Source organism: Lagopus muta, chromosome 5, assembly GCF_023343835.1.
Source record: "Lagopus muta isolate bLagMut1 chromosome 5, bLagMut1 primary, whole genome shotgun sequence".
In the NCBI taxonomy this organism is placed as follows: domain Eukaryota; kingdom Metazoa; phylum Chordata; class Aves; order Galliformes; family Phasianidae; genus Lagopus; species Lagopus muta.
This window is the reverse complement of record NC_064437.1, coordinates 10,581,382-10,597,922: the sequence shown is the minus strand read 5'-3', so window position 1 is coordinate 10,597,922 and position 16,541 is coordinate 10,581,382. Positions and strand designations below refer to the sequence as shown.

Genomic DNA, 16,541 nt, shown 5'->3' with positions numbered 1-16,541 from the left:
GAATCAGGTGATATCAGCATGTGCATTACTGGCTGTCTGCTGGGGCTCAGTGTCCCCCGCAGGCAGTGTCTGATCACACTGCCAGCCTCAAGGAGGGACTGGAGCTGCACCTGCTGAGTGGTCAGCCTGAAATGTTTGTACAATAAATACAAATGTAGGCTGAAAACAGGATGATATTTGAGTGTCTCAGCAATATTAGCAAAGATTTATTTTATCATTGCATTGAAAAGTCACATTTAACGCAGTCTGTTTTCTAAATGATCCTTAAAAGGCACTCCCTTCTTCCTCATCACCTTCACCTAAGGCAATGACATCCAGTAGCGCTGATCTATGTGCTGCTATTTTTCATTAATTTTACCCTCCCTAAGGGTGGTGCAGCTTTGGTGCCAGCTAATTAAAACCTATTTAGGGCTGTTCAGTGCACTTTATCAGACCAGAATTAGCTCTGCTGCTTTAATGAAGACTACAGTTTTCTCTGTTATTACCAATTAAATGTTGTTATATCATATTGCCTTACCACATAGCAAAGTTATAGATGTCTTTAGAACCACTTACCTGGATTGAAGCAGATACAAACATGCCACAGTTAGTGATTATCCAATGTTTTTTTAAATGTTTCACTTGACTCAATACATGCAATATAACCAAACATTAGTGAAGTATAAGAAGAAGCTGCCAGGTTTATGTTCCCTCTAGGGAAGCACCAAGTAAAAAGCTTTAATGAAAAACCATGAGCGTCTGGTAATGAATATTATTTATGTACAACAATTATTCAAAATGGATGAATATTCACTGCATTGAACTCAAATGCTTCACTAATGAAGACTCTCAGAAGAAACGTATGTCCTCCAGATTCGTAACACTGCATACAAGGTTAATTCTCCAGCACTGATAACTCATATTTCAGGATACTGTTACAGAAAGAATTAAAAAATTTGCTTCCAACCTATCTGCTAGAAGTTCTTCAGGGACAATCCTTATTTCTTACACGAACTGATATACAATTAATGAATATACTGATGTTATGGTGTAGCAGTGCACAATTAATGAATATACAGATGTTATGGTATAGGAGTGCACAATTAATGAATATACAGATGTTATGGTATAGCAGTGCACAATTAACGAATATACAGATGTTACGGTACAACAGAGAGCTTGGCTATGATGTTGTTACACCAAAACAGGAACCAGAAATGACAGGTACACTCACCCATATCCTGGGCTTGCCTGGGAAACTCCAATGGAGTGGATCTCCAGAAGAGATCCATCCCCACTGGTGGTCAGCTCTTAAATGGATCTAGGAGAGGTGCAGCCAGGCTCCCCCCCTTCCAGCAGCACAGCTGAATTGCCTTCACCTGTGCTCCTGTGACTGACTCATGGCTCGCCTCAGGGGATCAATCAGAGGTTCAGGCCGTGATTCAGCAGTCCCCATACAACTGATAACAAACTATGGATCAATAGCAAAGCTGTGGGGCTTGAACCTGTGCCCACTGAATTCAGTGATGAAGCTCCAGCGAGAGTGTAGGACCAGAGCTTTTTTGCAGTAGTGAAACAACTGCAGAACACATCTGTTTGCCACTTCTCAAAACACCCTTTGAAACTTAAGCATCGGTAGGATGAAATTACTTTAAAGTCTCACTGATTACCTGAAAAGATAATATACCAAAAAGTAGAACTAGAAAGCTATTAAAGGCTTGACAGACTAGCAATCTGTTGTAATTTTACTATGCCTTAGTAGAATACACTGTACATAAGGACAGTATTTTAGGATTAAGCTAAAATAGACGTGATTACAATCCACTTGGTACATTTTAAAATATGAGTTGAACTTGGTATCCTTCCAGATTTTTTTCTGGGAACATGCTGAAGCAGACCTCTGTTCTAACTAATACTGCAAGCAGGAGTTGATGTTTCTCTGAGGAATGGAAGGAATATTTGGCTGAGGAACCTGATTCTGTCTCAGCATCGTAACAGTCTGGCATAATGTGCGAAACTATTTTCATCACTCCCAAATTTCTTGTGCTCTGCCTTTAGTGCTTCCACAACTGGCATATACCTCTAAGAGACTCATCACCCTCCCTAGAGAAAGCATAAAGATTCTGTGAATTGAAAATGATTTCCAAATGGAGGCCCCCTGACTAGTAGAGAGCTGGTGACATGTTGACTATTTCCCTCATTTCTAGCTGACAAGTGCACAAAATGATACCACTTGCATTTGATGTGGATAAGCAGAACTGAAAAAGAAAGTTACAGTAGATGCAAGGATGTGATTTGATTGCCACTGTGAGAAGCATTGGCTGACTTCGTAGTGTTAGTTATGCACACCACGTCACGTGGATCATGAAGTCCCTCTACAATTTGCCTTTGCTCACAGTGTGAAAATTTTAGTTGTAGTGGCAGATAAAGGAGAAAGACATTGGGCTACTGATGCCAGGATTCCTAAGAACTTTGTTTATAAGCTCTGAGAGAACAGAAGTTCAATCTGTCTTTGACATGGAAAGGATAATTTGTATTGTGTTAATAAGGAACTAATAAAACTTTGTAATGTATTAATTTGTTGAATAGGAACACATTAGGCTGGAGATTAAGACACTTGAATGATGATGTTTTTTTTGATAGGCTATGCTAAGGTATCTATTTGCACTGAGCTGCTCTCACAGTAAGGATTTTAATGCAACATTGTTAAGTCTGTGACCTGACAACCATTATCATGGAATATATACAAATTTAAATATAAACAAATTGAAGTTTACAAATGCAATGATATTCTCTCGATCATATTTAGCTCGATGAATAGGTAAACGGGATGCCTTTGATTATTAAAGGACATTTTTGAGAAATGCATCTCGTGCATTTTCTGTTAGCTTCAATTCATCAGCTTCAGTTTAAACCAAGAAAGCAATGACAACCTTGAGACATTTATGGAGAATGGAAGCCCCTTCCAACTCCAGAATTGCAGCAGCCATATATGCACATGCTGAACAAGCCCCATATTTCAATTCATTTTCAAAAAGGCAAAATTGACTCTAACCAAGATTTGGCACTTCAGTAACAAAGGGAATCACGGGAGACTGAGAGAACAAGCACTTCTACAGCAACAGCCAAGTCAAAAGTTTGGATAAGGTTAAACTATTAGTTAGCATCTGTATTTTTATAATGTGGTCAGAATAGCTACTTTCCTTCACAACTGCAAAATCATGATGTGCAAACTGAAAAATAAATACTGAGACACAACAGTGGTCTGGAAACTCCTTCCTACTAAGTGTGTAGCAGAGGCTGCCTCAATGCCAAAACACAGAGGTCCCCTTCAATGCCAAAACAAATCCATTTTCACCAAGAAACACAAATAGCACACAACCCTGTGGTTTGTGCTTGAAGTAAAACTAAAGAGAATATCAATAGAGACAAAAATACAATATCCAGAGTTATCCTGAGGTTGTGCACTTGGAAATGTTGTTTGAGTAGGATTATCCCCTTCAAATAAAATATCAATTTCATCAATAGTAAATTGAGCTGAAAACAACACACAGCTTTCAAAACATTTCAGAAAGACATCCAATATTTTTTTGGGACTCAAGCCAACAGAAATTGAAAGAACAGAAGGTAGCGTAGGTGGGGTAAATGGGGCCTAGCTGCTGCCTCATCAAGTGCTTATAACAGTCAAAACCACAAAACAATCCATTAAAAACATATCTAGGGATTCATTTAGTAGCTGGCATCCAGCATGGTCTTCTCTCACGTCTTTTGTCAAACATTATAATTGCTCTTCACAAGTATAACTTACCGGTCTTTTCCTGTCTCCTTCTTAAACACTGCATCACAGTAGCTCATGCGCTTTTCCGTTGTCACATAGATTTTGGCAGTTGGGTAGCTGTCAACAGCTTTCTTCAGCATGTTGTATACAATGCCATTTCCATCCTTCCTCATGTTTCGAAAAGGTCCCCAGATCACATAAAGAGTGCTGTTGGTTTCCTTGAAAAAGTACTCAGGATTCTTGAGTAGGAGAGGCACACTTGTGTGAGAGACCACTCTGATGGTCGTCCTCTTCCCAACATCCTCCTCATAGCCCTTTGTGGGTGCATTGTTCATTCTCCATATGCAGGAGGACTTGTCTATCTCAGCTCCCACCTTCTGGCCTACCATCTGTCCGGAATTGGAAACGATGGCACAGAGGTCACAGTCCAGTTGTAGAGGCTGGAAGAGAGAAAACAAAAATACATGGCAGGTTCTTCTCTACAGAGCAGACTGAGAATTCAGTTAACGGAAAGACAAGGACAATCCAAAAAACTGACAGCGATACTTCTCTTTATAAAACAAGAAAATCAATCCCCTTGTGGTAGAGCTGATGGAAAAACCTACTGCTACACAGTTCTAAAAGCAACCCTTTTCAGTGCCTGCAGTCTTTTCCTTTGTTCACCTACTGAAGTCAACTAGAAAAATACTCATTTCTTTTTCTCTCTGGATGTTACTCTTTCCCCTAGAAAATGATAAAAGAAAGCAGCAACAGAAAATAATTTAGATCAAGGCCTGTTTTGAAAAGGTGTCTGCAACAGGGAAAACGTACAGAAAAAATAATGCTGAAAATTTAACTATACGCTGATTCTGGTTATGTGTCTGAAGGAATAATTCCCAAATTCGTGACACAAGTCAAACATGAAGTGTACTTCTAACAACCAACCTGATAGCACTAAAACCCTGCAGCTGGAAAGAGGTGTAGATAGAGGAATGTGGTGTTCTCTCCAGAGAACTGTTACAACCATGAAAAATGAGAGGCAGATGGAATGGTGACATGTGACTCAGGAACTTAATCCTGGGCAAAGAGAAGTCAAAGACAGTATTTCCTGAGTGCGTTCTGGGGTACTATTTCTCCCTTATGTATTGAAAATAGGAATAGTTATCTCCTTAAAGAAATATAGGGACCCAGACAATATTTCATTTGTCTGAATATAAATTGTATATATATTGTCTGGTTCTTTTGCATCAGAGGGATGCATTACATTTAAGATGCATTTTATTCAAGTTTTACTAGAAATTTAAAACAAATGAAAACTAGATCCATCCAGAAAAACTTAGAGAATAGGGTACAGGCCACACACCATTTGTAATTTTTTGTATGGCCACCGACTTGATCTTCTAACCCAGCTTTGACTGGGAGTGATTGACTTCATTTATATGTCTGTTAGTATTCATTTCTCTCACGTTTTGATGATTTTTAGCTAGATGCTTTTTTGAGTAGCCTTGTGGTTATTTCTCTTCAAAATCACACCTAATTTACCCGATCCTGGCTACATTTGACCACAATGGACCTGGTCTCTTAGATCAGATTTCTTTGATAATGGTGCACAGTATAAGGACAAGAGATAAACACCTCAAGACTATAATGGCCAAATTATAATTGCAAAAATATCAAATGTTTGGGGGACAATTATTATATTTGTATATCAAGTTTCTGCAGTAGGTATCACAACTGCAGCCTTTTCACTTCTCTGCTGTGATTGATTTGATCTCTCTATGTGAGTGGTACCTGAAAACATTCTTTCATCGTTTCTTCAGGAGTTAAAGATGTATGACTGTATGCAACAGCACCGATGGCGTTTCCTTTACAGAACACCATGTATTTTTTATAGCTGTTGTAGTTTCAGAGAGTTGTCCTGCTTGGCTGTTTAACAGCAGGGATGAAATCCCAGGAGATACAGCTGAACACAACAGTCTTTCTGTTTACTGCTTAGTTACAGAAATTCTCTCTAAGATACATTATGAGGACATGGCTGTGTGACCTAAACAAATCCATGAGCATAACTCACATCCTAACATGAAGTGAATTGTTCAAGTCCCAGTAGATTAATTTATAGCTTTCAGGGTGAACTTTCAAGCTAACAAATACTGAATATGAAACTGCCAGACAGGAAAAAACAATTTGGTCAAGAATCTGGTCCCATTTAAATTTGTCTCAACATTGATGGGTGTTTTTTTCAGAATATTCTTCTGTCTCCATTGAAATGGAGCTGCTCTCTTAAATTTGGAATTGTTTGATTTTCTGACCTTAGTTAGAAATGCATTGAGCATTTTCTATTCACTGAGTGAAACTGTTCTGCTCGAATAAACTGAGTACACTCACTCCTGCAATTGTGTCCCCCAGTTTTCGAGCTCTTTTGTTGTGATTCATTTATCTTGTTCCAATTTGTAAAGTGCTTTCATAATATTGAATGCCTGCACTAGGTCAACATATAATCTGCTCTACTTCAGTAGAGGTGGAGGCTTAACCCCTTCCAATCCTATCTCAGAACAGATATTTTTACAACATAGAGAAATTTCAGATGCCCTAATTATGCACATTTGCTAACAGAGATCCTGTGGAGTGTTAAAAGACTGACTGACACCCATGACAAACATTCAACTCATTCCAGCACCATCCACTGAACTCAGTATCTTTTTGCACCACATTTTCTGCAGTATGTGCAAAACCACGTATCAGTATTCATTTACTGAGCCCCCATATAGAGACAGCCTTGCTGCCTGTGGTCTTGGTTTATAACAGCTAAAGATAAGAGGGGCAGTTTCTATAATCCATACACAACAGCTTTCTTATTTTCCTCTCTTAGCTCGGCGTCCTGTTTGCTATGACACCACACCTCAGCAATGGCTATGGTGGTGAGGTCTCATTACAGACTCAGAAGATGCTCAAATGTAACTCCTCTGCCACATGGCTCCTGCAGGAGCCACTCAGGCACAGGGATTTGGGTGCCAGAGGGGTCAGACCAGGGAATTATCAAGGCAGCTGTAGCTGCTATTTCTCTTACCAAACTGGGACAATCTTAATGGCTCTGAGACGACCCCTGAAGAGCTGGAGTAATCTTCTGTTATCTCTCATCACCCCAAACACTGACATCCCTATACCCTTCATAGATTTTTGGTTGGGATAGTTGTTGATTAAAGCCCTAATCTGCATGAGAAACTGTCACTTTTCTAGTTAACTTGATGACTTATTTGCATTAAGGATGAACAGACACAGAGAGTCATTTCTTACACAAAGAAACCAGAGTTCAGAGAGATGAAAAACCGGAGAATTAGAGAAAACATGTATTGTTGGTGGACTATTCTGCAATTGTCAGTAACTGTTTATAGGTATCCATATCACAAACTCCAGGATAGCAATTAAATGCTCAGTCATCTGCAACCATATAAGAGAGGCAAAAATAGGCTGCAGGGAGGGCAGGCAGCCCTCCCATCCACAGAGAGCAGTCAGCAGCAGATCAGCAAGGGAATACAGAGACCTGTACTGCTGCTATTTGTGCTTTTTAGACAGACCATCACAAATTAAACGCCTACTTCTACCTTTTACGAGATTTTCATCCACTTGTATTGCAGATATATCAGCCAAAGGGAAAAAAAACAACAGAAAACTTTTCTTCTCTTTTTACGCATTTAAGCAGATATTTCACCTCCAGACACCATGGGATCTGACCTATTATCTTTGAAGAACTGCTTTTTGCTCCTCGAATATTATTCATTTTGTTGCTGACCAGGAGGACACAGAGCTCCTCAGCAGAGCATCTGGGCACGATTCTGACAAATTATTCCATCTTTTCCCTGAGTGATACATTGTAACTGTTGTGAAGCACTTATATTTTAATCAGTAAAGAAAATGAAATGTCTGACCTTTCCATTTCCTGTGCAAGCTTACAGACAATAGAAAAGATAATTAAAACTGTGAGTTAGGACTTGCAAAACAGTGCTGCTTCTCTAGCAGAGAGAAATAGCTGTGCAATAAAGGTCACTTATCAAACAGTTCTAGTTATTAAATCTTTGCATTTAGCTCTGAAGTAGCTTCACAGAATCAAAGGTCAAATCATTAAATAACAAAAACAGACAGAATTAGAAAAGGTCACAAGCAAATCTAACTAGAAGAAAGTCACAAAACATGATGCTTTTCCACAGAGGATTTTGATATTTGGAAATTTTGTTGCTCTCCAATTTGAAACGCTCCCCCCCATCATTTCATAAGTCTCCAGCAAGAGAATGGCTGCAGAAGACCAAGGTAACATGATGCAGGCTGGGACTTCTTAATATCTTTGCAAAACTTCAGCACAACCCTTCTGATTTCCCGATGTCACTGGAGCCCAACAACTCAACATCTTGATGGGCCATTCCCACTCCAAGCTGCCTTCCTAGCCAGGATTGTCAGAGTCAGTTTTCCAAGGCTAGCTCAGGACCTAAGCAGATGTAATTTACGCTAATGAAAAGCTCAGTTTCTCCCGAGAGTTCTCAGAGCTGAAGGCCCATGGTGTGCTGCAGAGCTCACTCCAATGCACCAACCCCACTTCGTTCTGCGAATCCCACAATGAATCATACAGATAGTCGGGAAATTCAGATTAAACTTTCCCAATTGTTACTTTAACAATATGATAGCAATTTTATAAATTGGACGCATTGCCCATTCACTACATAATGAGGCAATTATTAGCAGCTTGCCACATATTAATTTGCTCCTTTAATGTTGAAACAAATGAGATCTTTTCTTGTAATCATCCTATTTGAGTGAATTCTAACAAAGCCGATTGAACAAAGCTCCAGAGAGACTTTCTTTATTTCAATGCCATTTATTCTCCTACTCTTCTTGGATGTCTTTAGAGTTTTAGAGGATACAACATTTATAATGATGCCAGTGGGGAATAGATTTTGCCTTTATTCTTCTTGATGTTCTTCTGAGGTCTTTCAAATGAAAGGTACAAGAGAGGCATTAACCGTCTGGCATTGTTTTTTATTACTTTTCTCTACTTTACAGTAAAAAAATGTATTTTAATTTTTCCTGTGTTTCAGTAACAATTAACTAAGCTGCTCTTAGCAACACTTAGTCCTTTTCTTCAGACCTCTGACTGATGGAAGGACTTGCCAGGTTTCTCTAAGTAAAAATTCAACACATTTAAGGAAAAAAAAAAAAAAATTGTATGGCCATCCAGTAAGAGTTCTCAATTAAGCAATAAAAATTCTATATAAAAAAAAAATCCACAGGTCTGATTACCATAAGTTTGTGGTTGTTCCCTTTTCCATCCTGGTAGAAATTTTTTCCCATCTTCAGCTCTTACTTCTGGTCTTAGCCCCTGGCATTGCATCCCAGTAAATACCCGTCTCCATAAAATTTAATGCTAAGATTTCATAAAGATTTTAACATTTTGACATTATTTTGAAATAAGCCCTATGTCAACACACATTCCATTTTCAAATAAATAGAATATGATTTGCCTCTTCATAAGACTGAGATTGAAGTGCCAGGTCTATTTTATTTAGATGATTGTCACTGATATGTACATAAGTGCTAGCAGGAAGTTTTTATTTAAATTGAATGAATTGGAAGGGAACACATAATAAGACTGATCTGGTAGTAACAGATAGAATAACTAAATGTCACTGAAATTCTTTCTATATGCACTGACCCACTTTGACTTGCAGCTCGTGTTGAACCTCTCTGAAAGGTCTGGTATCAGTCCTTTTCTTGAATGGGTATCCTGTGCATTCCTGATGTCAGTGGTAAAAAGACAGAAAAGGGAAGGATGCTCAGACCTGGGGCAGAGCTTGAAATTTGATGTCTCCAGCACTATCTAAACTTTCCTTCAGCAAGTGTATTTTTGAAACATTTCAGCTTCCTTTCCCACAGAATGAAAAAAAAAAAAAAAAACCCACAAATCTTTCAAACATGAACCATGGTGCAAAGTGATGCAGTGTCATCTTTCTCACTTTGAAGACAGCCCGTGACTCCATGCCAGCTAGTACATTTTTCAATGCATAGCAGAGCAAACACTCATCAGAATGTCATTGATTTTGCTGCTGCTATTGGGAAGAATAGAGGCAGCTTTGAAACAAGGCAAGAATCAAGTACAGTTTGTATATCTGAGAATAGAAAAAATAAACACTTAAAATATATGTGAGGAAAAAAGAGTCTCGATATCTCAATTATCAAGTAAAGGCTGAAAAATGGAGACTTGGCAGAGTAATTCACAACAGTAGAATGTGTTTTGCCTCTACACATAGGGTTAATGGCAGAAGGAATCTTCCAAATTCAGTGTTTCAAGTACAAGGAACAGACCCAGAAAAGGTTGATGGCCAGGAGATCCGGGATTTGGGGCACTGAGAGAGTGGCAGGTGAAGAAAGTTCTGGCCTAAGGCATTGCCTGAAGGATGTGTAAGAACTGGTCCCACAGGTGCTGGCTGGGAGAACAGAAGCCACAGTTTAGTTTGCTTCTCAGGTGGTTGGTAAACTCCTCTCCACATGTACAGTGGTAGTGAAAATATGCTCTTATTAACAGAAATGAATACACTGAAAAAAGGAAGGAAATAATTGGAACTGGGATACCAAAAGAGAAGACAAAAAAGGAATACAGAGAAGTGCAACAGGCTATGGAAATGCAGAATGTAAGTTAGTTTTTGAAAAAGAGACATGTTTGGATATAGAGGATTTGGGAAAAAGTAAAATAATATTTCTATCACCATTGAGCCAGCCCACAATGTTTGGGAATGAAAACTAGCACAAGAGAAGATCCAAAAACCCCTAAAGATATTTGTTAACTTCTGCAAAGGAAGCTTTAACAGATGTGTCAACTAAACAGCTCAGCATTAGGCAGAGAGAATAGCTTTTTTCCCTCAAACTGTAACTGCCCAGGCAGAAAACAAATAAGAAACATAGAGAATCACTTCAGCACATAGTACTACAGGTTGTAGTTAACCAGAAACCCTGGCATCAATAGACATATACATGTCTACAGTCCCAGGTCCACCCAATTAACATCTCTGAATCACGGGAGAAAAAGAGTAGCAAAGTCTTTTTTGGTATACAAAATATCACAACAAAAATATAAATATACTCAAGAACATACGGAAATATTCATGTCAAACAACTGAAGATTGAATGCCTAATTGTAAAGGGGAAGCAAACTCCTTCCTGCACAGTCTGTGCAGTGATTTCACAAGACAGGCACTGAAATAACATTCACTCCCAAAAACATCCTATGGGGAGAAAGAAGAAAAAAAAAAGACTAGTTTCTCAAATATCCAGGAAAAACAAACTACACCCTTCTAGAGTACCCCTAATTTCATTCCAGTGGTCTAGCTGGTGACCATAAATAACCACATTGTTTGTCACACTCCATCTATCACTCATTTGCAAATACACAGCCTTTGAACTGCCATGGCTTTGTAATAGTTCAGAAGCTGGGAATTCTTCCAACCAAGCACTGTTTGCTGAATGCTGCATCCAATAAGTCATTTATCTTAACACCTGCCACGTTGCTCACTTGCTCTCATTAGCACTTCATGACTCTCAAATTTTGTGCATGGAAAACATTACTGGAAACATATTATTAAAACCAAGAACCATCCAATGAACTTCATAAACAACTCCAAACGCAACCAGCAAGTTTAGCTGTGGCACTTTTGCCACTCCATTCTAAAGCTGCATTTGCAGCAGTATGTTCAAAGAATACTTGCTTCCTGCAAGTTATCAGAGCTGTCATTTTTAGGCTTACTTTTACCTTCAGCAATTCTCCATTTATATCGCATATCTTTTGCGGAAACTGTATGTAACAATAAGGGAGATAAGAATTTGTTTCTTCTCTACACAGATATATTTGCTCCACAAACAAAACAAAATAAACAAGGAAATAAAATGTCATTTACACCACAAGGAGACATAGAAGTGGGGAATGTAGTCTTAGCTGAACAGACTGAATAGCAAATGAATTGCAGTACAAAGGACAACAGCCAGTACATCCAGTTCTGTGCATGGCAGTAGAGTGCAGGGAACACATAATCCATATGAAATGCAATCCTTCCTCTCGAGTGGACTACAGAATTATGACCTTGAAAGCAATGCAGGCCAAAAGGACTCTCTTCACGTAGGCTGCTTTTTTCTTTCTGTATAATACTAAATATCTGTGCAAAAACCTGACAATTCTTCATTCTGATTTTGCTCAATATAAGACTGTATCTAAGGAATTCTTGTTCACATATGTAAGATATTGGAGAGGAAGAGTTACATAATTACTCTATAACCACTAACTTTAATTTGTATTTATTATAAATGCCCACAGATGGCGGTAAAGTATATGATGTATATAGCACGTTTGTTCCAAATTTGCTTTCTCTAATAACCTCCTTCTATCAGCACTCACCATTAATCACAGGCCATTATCTAGGAATTTATTTGGCTGAATTACAGATGCAGGACTGACTGCTAGGCCTCCAGTCTCAATCCATTTGAAAAATTTATATCCAAATAAATTATGAGTCTTCTAATAAGAAGTGCACATCTTACTTCAGGTCAATAGGTCAATTTATTTGGGGAAACTATATCGAAGTAAGCAGAATAAAAAGCTGTCAGAAAAACTAGCTTGGATTCCTTTTTTTTTTTTTTTTTGTAAATGAAAATCCATCTAACAGAGCGGAAGCCTAACCTCTAATTTACTTTAGTTCCATGCTGTCTAGACCTATTATTTAATTTTGTCTCTCCTGGTGGTCTATCTATCAAATTATTTGTATGCATGCAGGAAAAGTGATAAGCTAAAATGCTAATTATCCATTTTTCTGAAATTAAAAAAAAAAGTCCATGCCAGGAATAACAATAAGGTTTATTACAATAGCATTAAAAGCAGTTGCATTTTTCATTTGCCAAAATAAGTCTTAAGAAGCTGAGTCCAGTGTTTTTAATTGCAGGATGTCTTATCTGAAAGAAAATACATGCTTGCTTCTGGCCGATTTCATTTATTTTCCCCTTATTGGCATACTGGAAGTATTTGCTCTACAGCACTATGACTGTCAGCTTTTGCCCCAAAATTAAATTCTCTTAAATAGCTTTTAAGATTTTTAAAACACTTTAGTTGCAGAAAGATATAAACTTAAATTACCATTTTTCACCCATCTGAACTTTCAAACACTATAGCATCTTGCATTAGGGCAGAAATTTATACTGGATAGGAGGATTCTGCTTAAAGAATTAGGAAGACTTATTTTAAACTTTATTTATTTAAAGTCTTATAAGTCATTAATAGAAACTGTGGGAACATAGCTGCAAATTTAAGAACTGTGATGCTAAAGATCTGTCTCAAATGGAAAATCCGTTGCACATATATTCTCTTCTGATTGCTTTTACAACCCAGTGCATATGTCCACTAACCAGATTTTAATCAGTGCAGAGTTTATTGCAGGCACTAGTTGGTATCATGTCCTAAAATTATCCACAATAACTTTGTAAGCACTCTCAGTTGGGAGCTACTGGGTTAAATGATTTGTAAATAATTCAGAGATCATTCTTTATTGGTCCTCCTTCTCACAGAGCTCAGCAGCGTAGTTTCTGCTATGACCACATTCTGTACCAACTCCCTCACTTTGAAAGACTTCACTAAAGAAAGGACCCTGTACACAGTGCCATCCAACAGCATGCTGCAGTCACCAGGGCCTTGTGTCGATTACTGCCTCATCACGGAGCTCGGAGGAGCAAGGCCTGAAAGTGCTGAATAGCACAAACGCAAATGAGGTGGTAAGTTATGAAGTAAAGTATGCTATGAGCAATTGCAAGATAAAAGCTAACTAACAAATGAAAATAATAACCCAATCAATCTTTTCTTCGCTATATTGTCTGGCCTTCCAACGATATAGCTGCTAGAATTAAACAACATTATCACCAAAATGGGTAGTCTAAATTTTATAACTATCCTACCTATAACTTTAAAGTTTTTTTTAATTTAAATTTAAATTAATTTCTAGTCCTTCATATGTCTTAAGGACAAAATTACTCATTACCACTGTCTTGCACCTATGCGCTGGCTTCAAGAAAAATCTACAGCTCATTCATAGCCTCCTTTGCAGTCAAAAGCAAAAACTCCCACTGACACCACTGGAGCCATTATATCACCTAATCTCTGTATTCTTGAATCATATATTTGGGTTCTCAGTTCCTAGGTGTAAAAGCTTTCTGTTTCTAAACAGAGAAACAGCAAGGAAACTTCTTATATGATAAATCTGGCTTGCAGTGAGAATCCATACAAAGTGGATGGATTAACAAGAACTTCTCTACCCCGAGGAATAAATTTATGCATAGGACCACAATGAAAGACCTCAGAAAAGCATACTCTATGCCATTACAAAGAATATAGCACTATTCTTTATCCTGGGCAGTAGCAGAAGCCTCTCAGATAAAGTTCTGCTTCCATGTGTGAAAAGGACAAATGGTGTTCTCCAATATAAACTAAGTGTTCACAAAGCCAGATGACAGTCTTTCCTTCTTTGCATCCATACAAACGTTACCTACAGGATAGGCTTATTTTGTCTCAGTGTCCATTCCTGAGATAGGAGTCACATTATCTTCCTGTTCCCGGTATCACATGGGTTAAGACAGATCCTATGTTCCAACTTAACTCTGAATACACAAAGTTTGGGTTTTGTTTTGTTGTCTTTTTTAAAAAATCTGTTGACCTTAAGGAAGCTTCTGATTCCTAAACCTTGCAAGGGCTGTAACCACAGTAGAATATTTGTTGTTTGACAACTTGAAAAGCAACTTTAAGAGTCAACGTCAACACTCATCAGTTCCTCTGTAGCTCCAACTAGTGTAGCAAGAACTAGTAGTGTTGACTAGTACCTAGGAAGGTACTTGGAGATAGTAATAACAAGGAAAAGTTAGTGCCCCCTGATAATATCCACATGTTGACCAGTTTGGCTTGTTGGCACCATGAGAATGATGATATATGTGTACAAGTCAACTGAGGCCTTTGCATTCTAGATGGCAAGGGGAAGACTGACAAATACCTTCTATAGCAAACAGCATATGCCTTCCCTTCTCTCCCTCTACAGAACAATGTTGCTCTGTGCTACAGGCTCTGCTATACCTCAAGCTGCCAGCAGCTCACAACGACACACTGGGAACCAGAGATGCTAAGGTCCACTTCACAGCCTCACTGTATGTTTGGGGGATTGTATTAGATGGCTAAGCAAAAAAATCCATCCTGCGGGAGTCATCAAACGATTGTAAAATAATCATCCAAAATAAATACTCTTAAAATTGCAGGTGGTTTTGATCAAAAAGCATGGAAATTAACCTTTGCTTGCATAGAAACAACAACTCTTTATTTCCATGAACATTATACATCAGCGGACCTTTTTCTTAAGTTATGTTAGTCTTATGTTCTCTTGTCTCTGTTGTTTCTTAAAAAAATAAAAATGTGTATTTATATATGTGTAGATTCACACATATAAAAACAACTAAAAGCAGTGACAGAGGTGTATATGTGGAGGGTTTAACGATGTATTAAGTTCATTATTAGAAAATATTTTCAAAGCAAATGTGAAAGCTTTGGCATCTCTTCGCTGTGAGTCACATCAATGTAGAGTTATAGATGCAATACGAAGGAAGAAGTGTGTATGTTCCATTAGCCCAATATTTGTGGTCTCAGATGTGCACAGTGTTACTGCTAAAAGGACTAAGGGAGATGAGATGAGGAGGGAATACAGGTGGGCTATGCATTTCAGCCGAGATCCATTTTTTAGGGAATATATCTTCATAATACAGAACAAACTTTGGAGCAGGTGCTCAGAAAGACTGTGGAATTTCCACCTCTAGAGATTTATAAAACTTGCTGAGGCAAAAGTCTGACCTAACCTTGGCGTTAGTCACCATGTTAGACACAGTAAACTCCAGAGGTCCTTTCCAATCCCTTTTTCTTTTTCAATAATTCTGTAATTCTACCATTTTAAGAATCAGGTGGAACCTGTGTGAATTTCTATGAAAATGAAGATGTTTATAATAGTGAGAACTATTCATCATTGTGGGGGTAACAATAAAATATTGTAAAATATTAGTAAAAATAATCATCTTCTTTGTTATCTGTCCTTGGTTGCTTCTACTGCCTCTCACACACATAATTATATAAAATGTAGCAGGAGAGAGAAATATTCCTAATGTGAAAATAGGATGATAAGGTTTGGTCTGCATAACATTTCATGATTCTGCACAGAACCTAAATCTTGCTCCTAAGAAAACATTACTAGCCATGCTTACATTGTTGGAATCCAGATTGATCAAAAATCGTAACAAATACACTCCAGACAGCAGAGCACAGTTTATGGGTGGGCAACATGATGCAGCTTCCTTCCTGGCATAAATAAACTGGCTCCCAGATCTGCTAACTTGGGTTGTTCAAAGAGTACAGGTAGGTTCGTTTCTCCATGGATACTTGTAGAGACTAAATTTTATTTGAGTCCTCCTCATAGATCTTCTTTCTAAGTCCTGTTAGCAATGAATATAAGGTGATACAAATCACTTCATACCTGGAGACAAAGGCTATGTGTCTTTGTCATTGCTTCCAGCTTTTCTAGCGGTGGTGCAACCCCTACAAATGGAGCAGGGCTGAGATGCAGAAGTGGTAGCTCAATGAACTCTGAGATTGGGTGAGGGGTAAGAAGGAAAAAGAAAAAAAGAAAAAAAAATCCAGATTGGATAAATCTTTTCCAAAACAGAAGCCAAAAGTGCTGTCATGTGCCAGTGATCAATAAGC

The 16,541-nt window shown here is 38.2% G+C and overlaps 1 protein-coding gene across 4 annotated transcripts in view; it reads right to left on the bottom strand.

Moving 5' to 3' along the window:
* Positions 1-16,541, bottom strand: part of ST6GALNAC3 (ST6 N-acetylgalactosaminide alpha-2,6-sialyltransferase 3) — a 202,055-nt gene that overhangs the window by 68,997 nt on the left and 116,517 nt on the right. For all 4 annotated transcript variants that reach the window (XM_048947223.1, XM_048947221.1, XM_048947224.1 and 1 more), the window contains exon 3: positions 3,788-4,197. In XM_048947223.1, the coding sequence (XP_048803180.1) occupies positions 3,788-4,197 (410 nt within the window). The remainder of the gene's footprint in view (positions 1-3,787; positions 4,198-16,541) is intronic.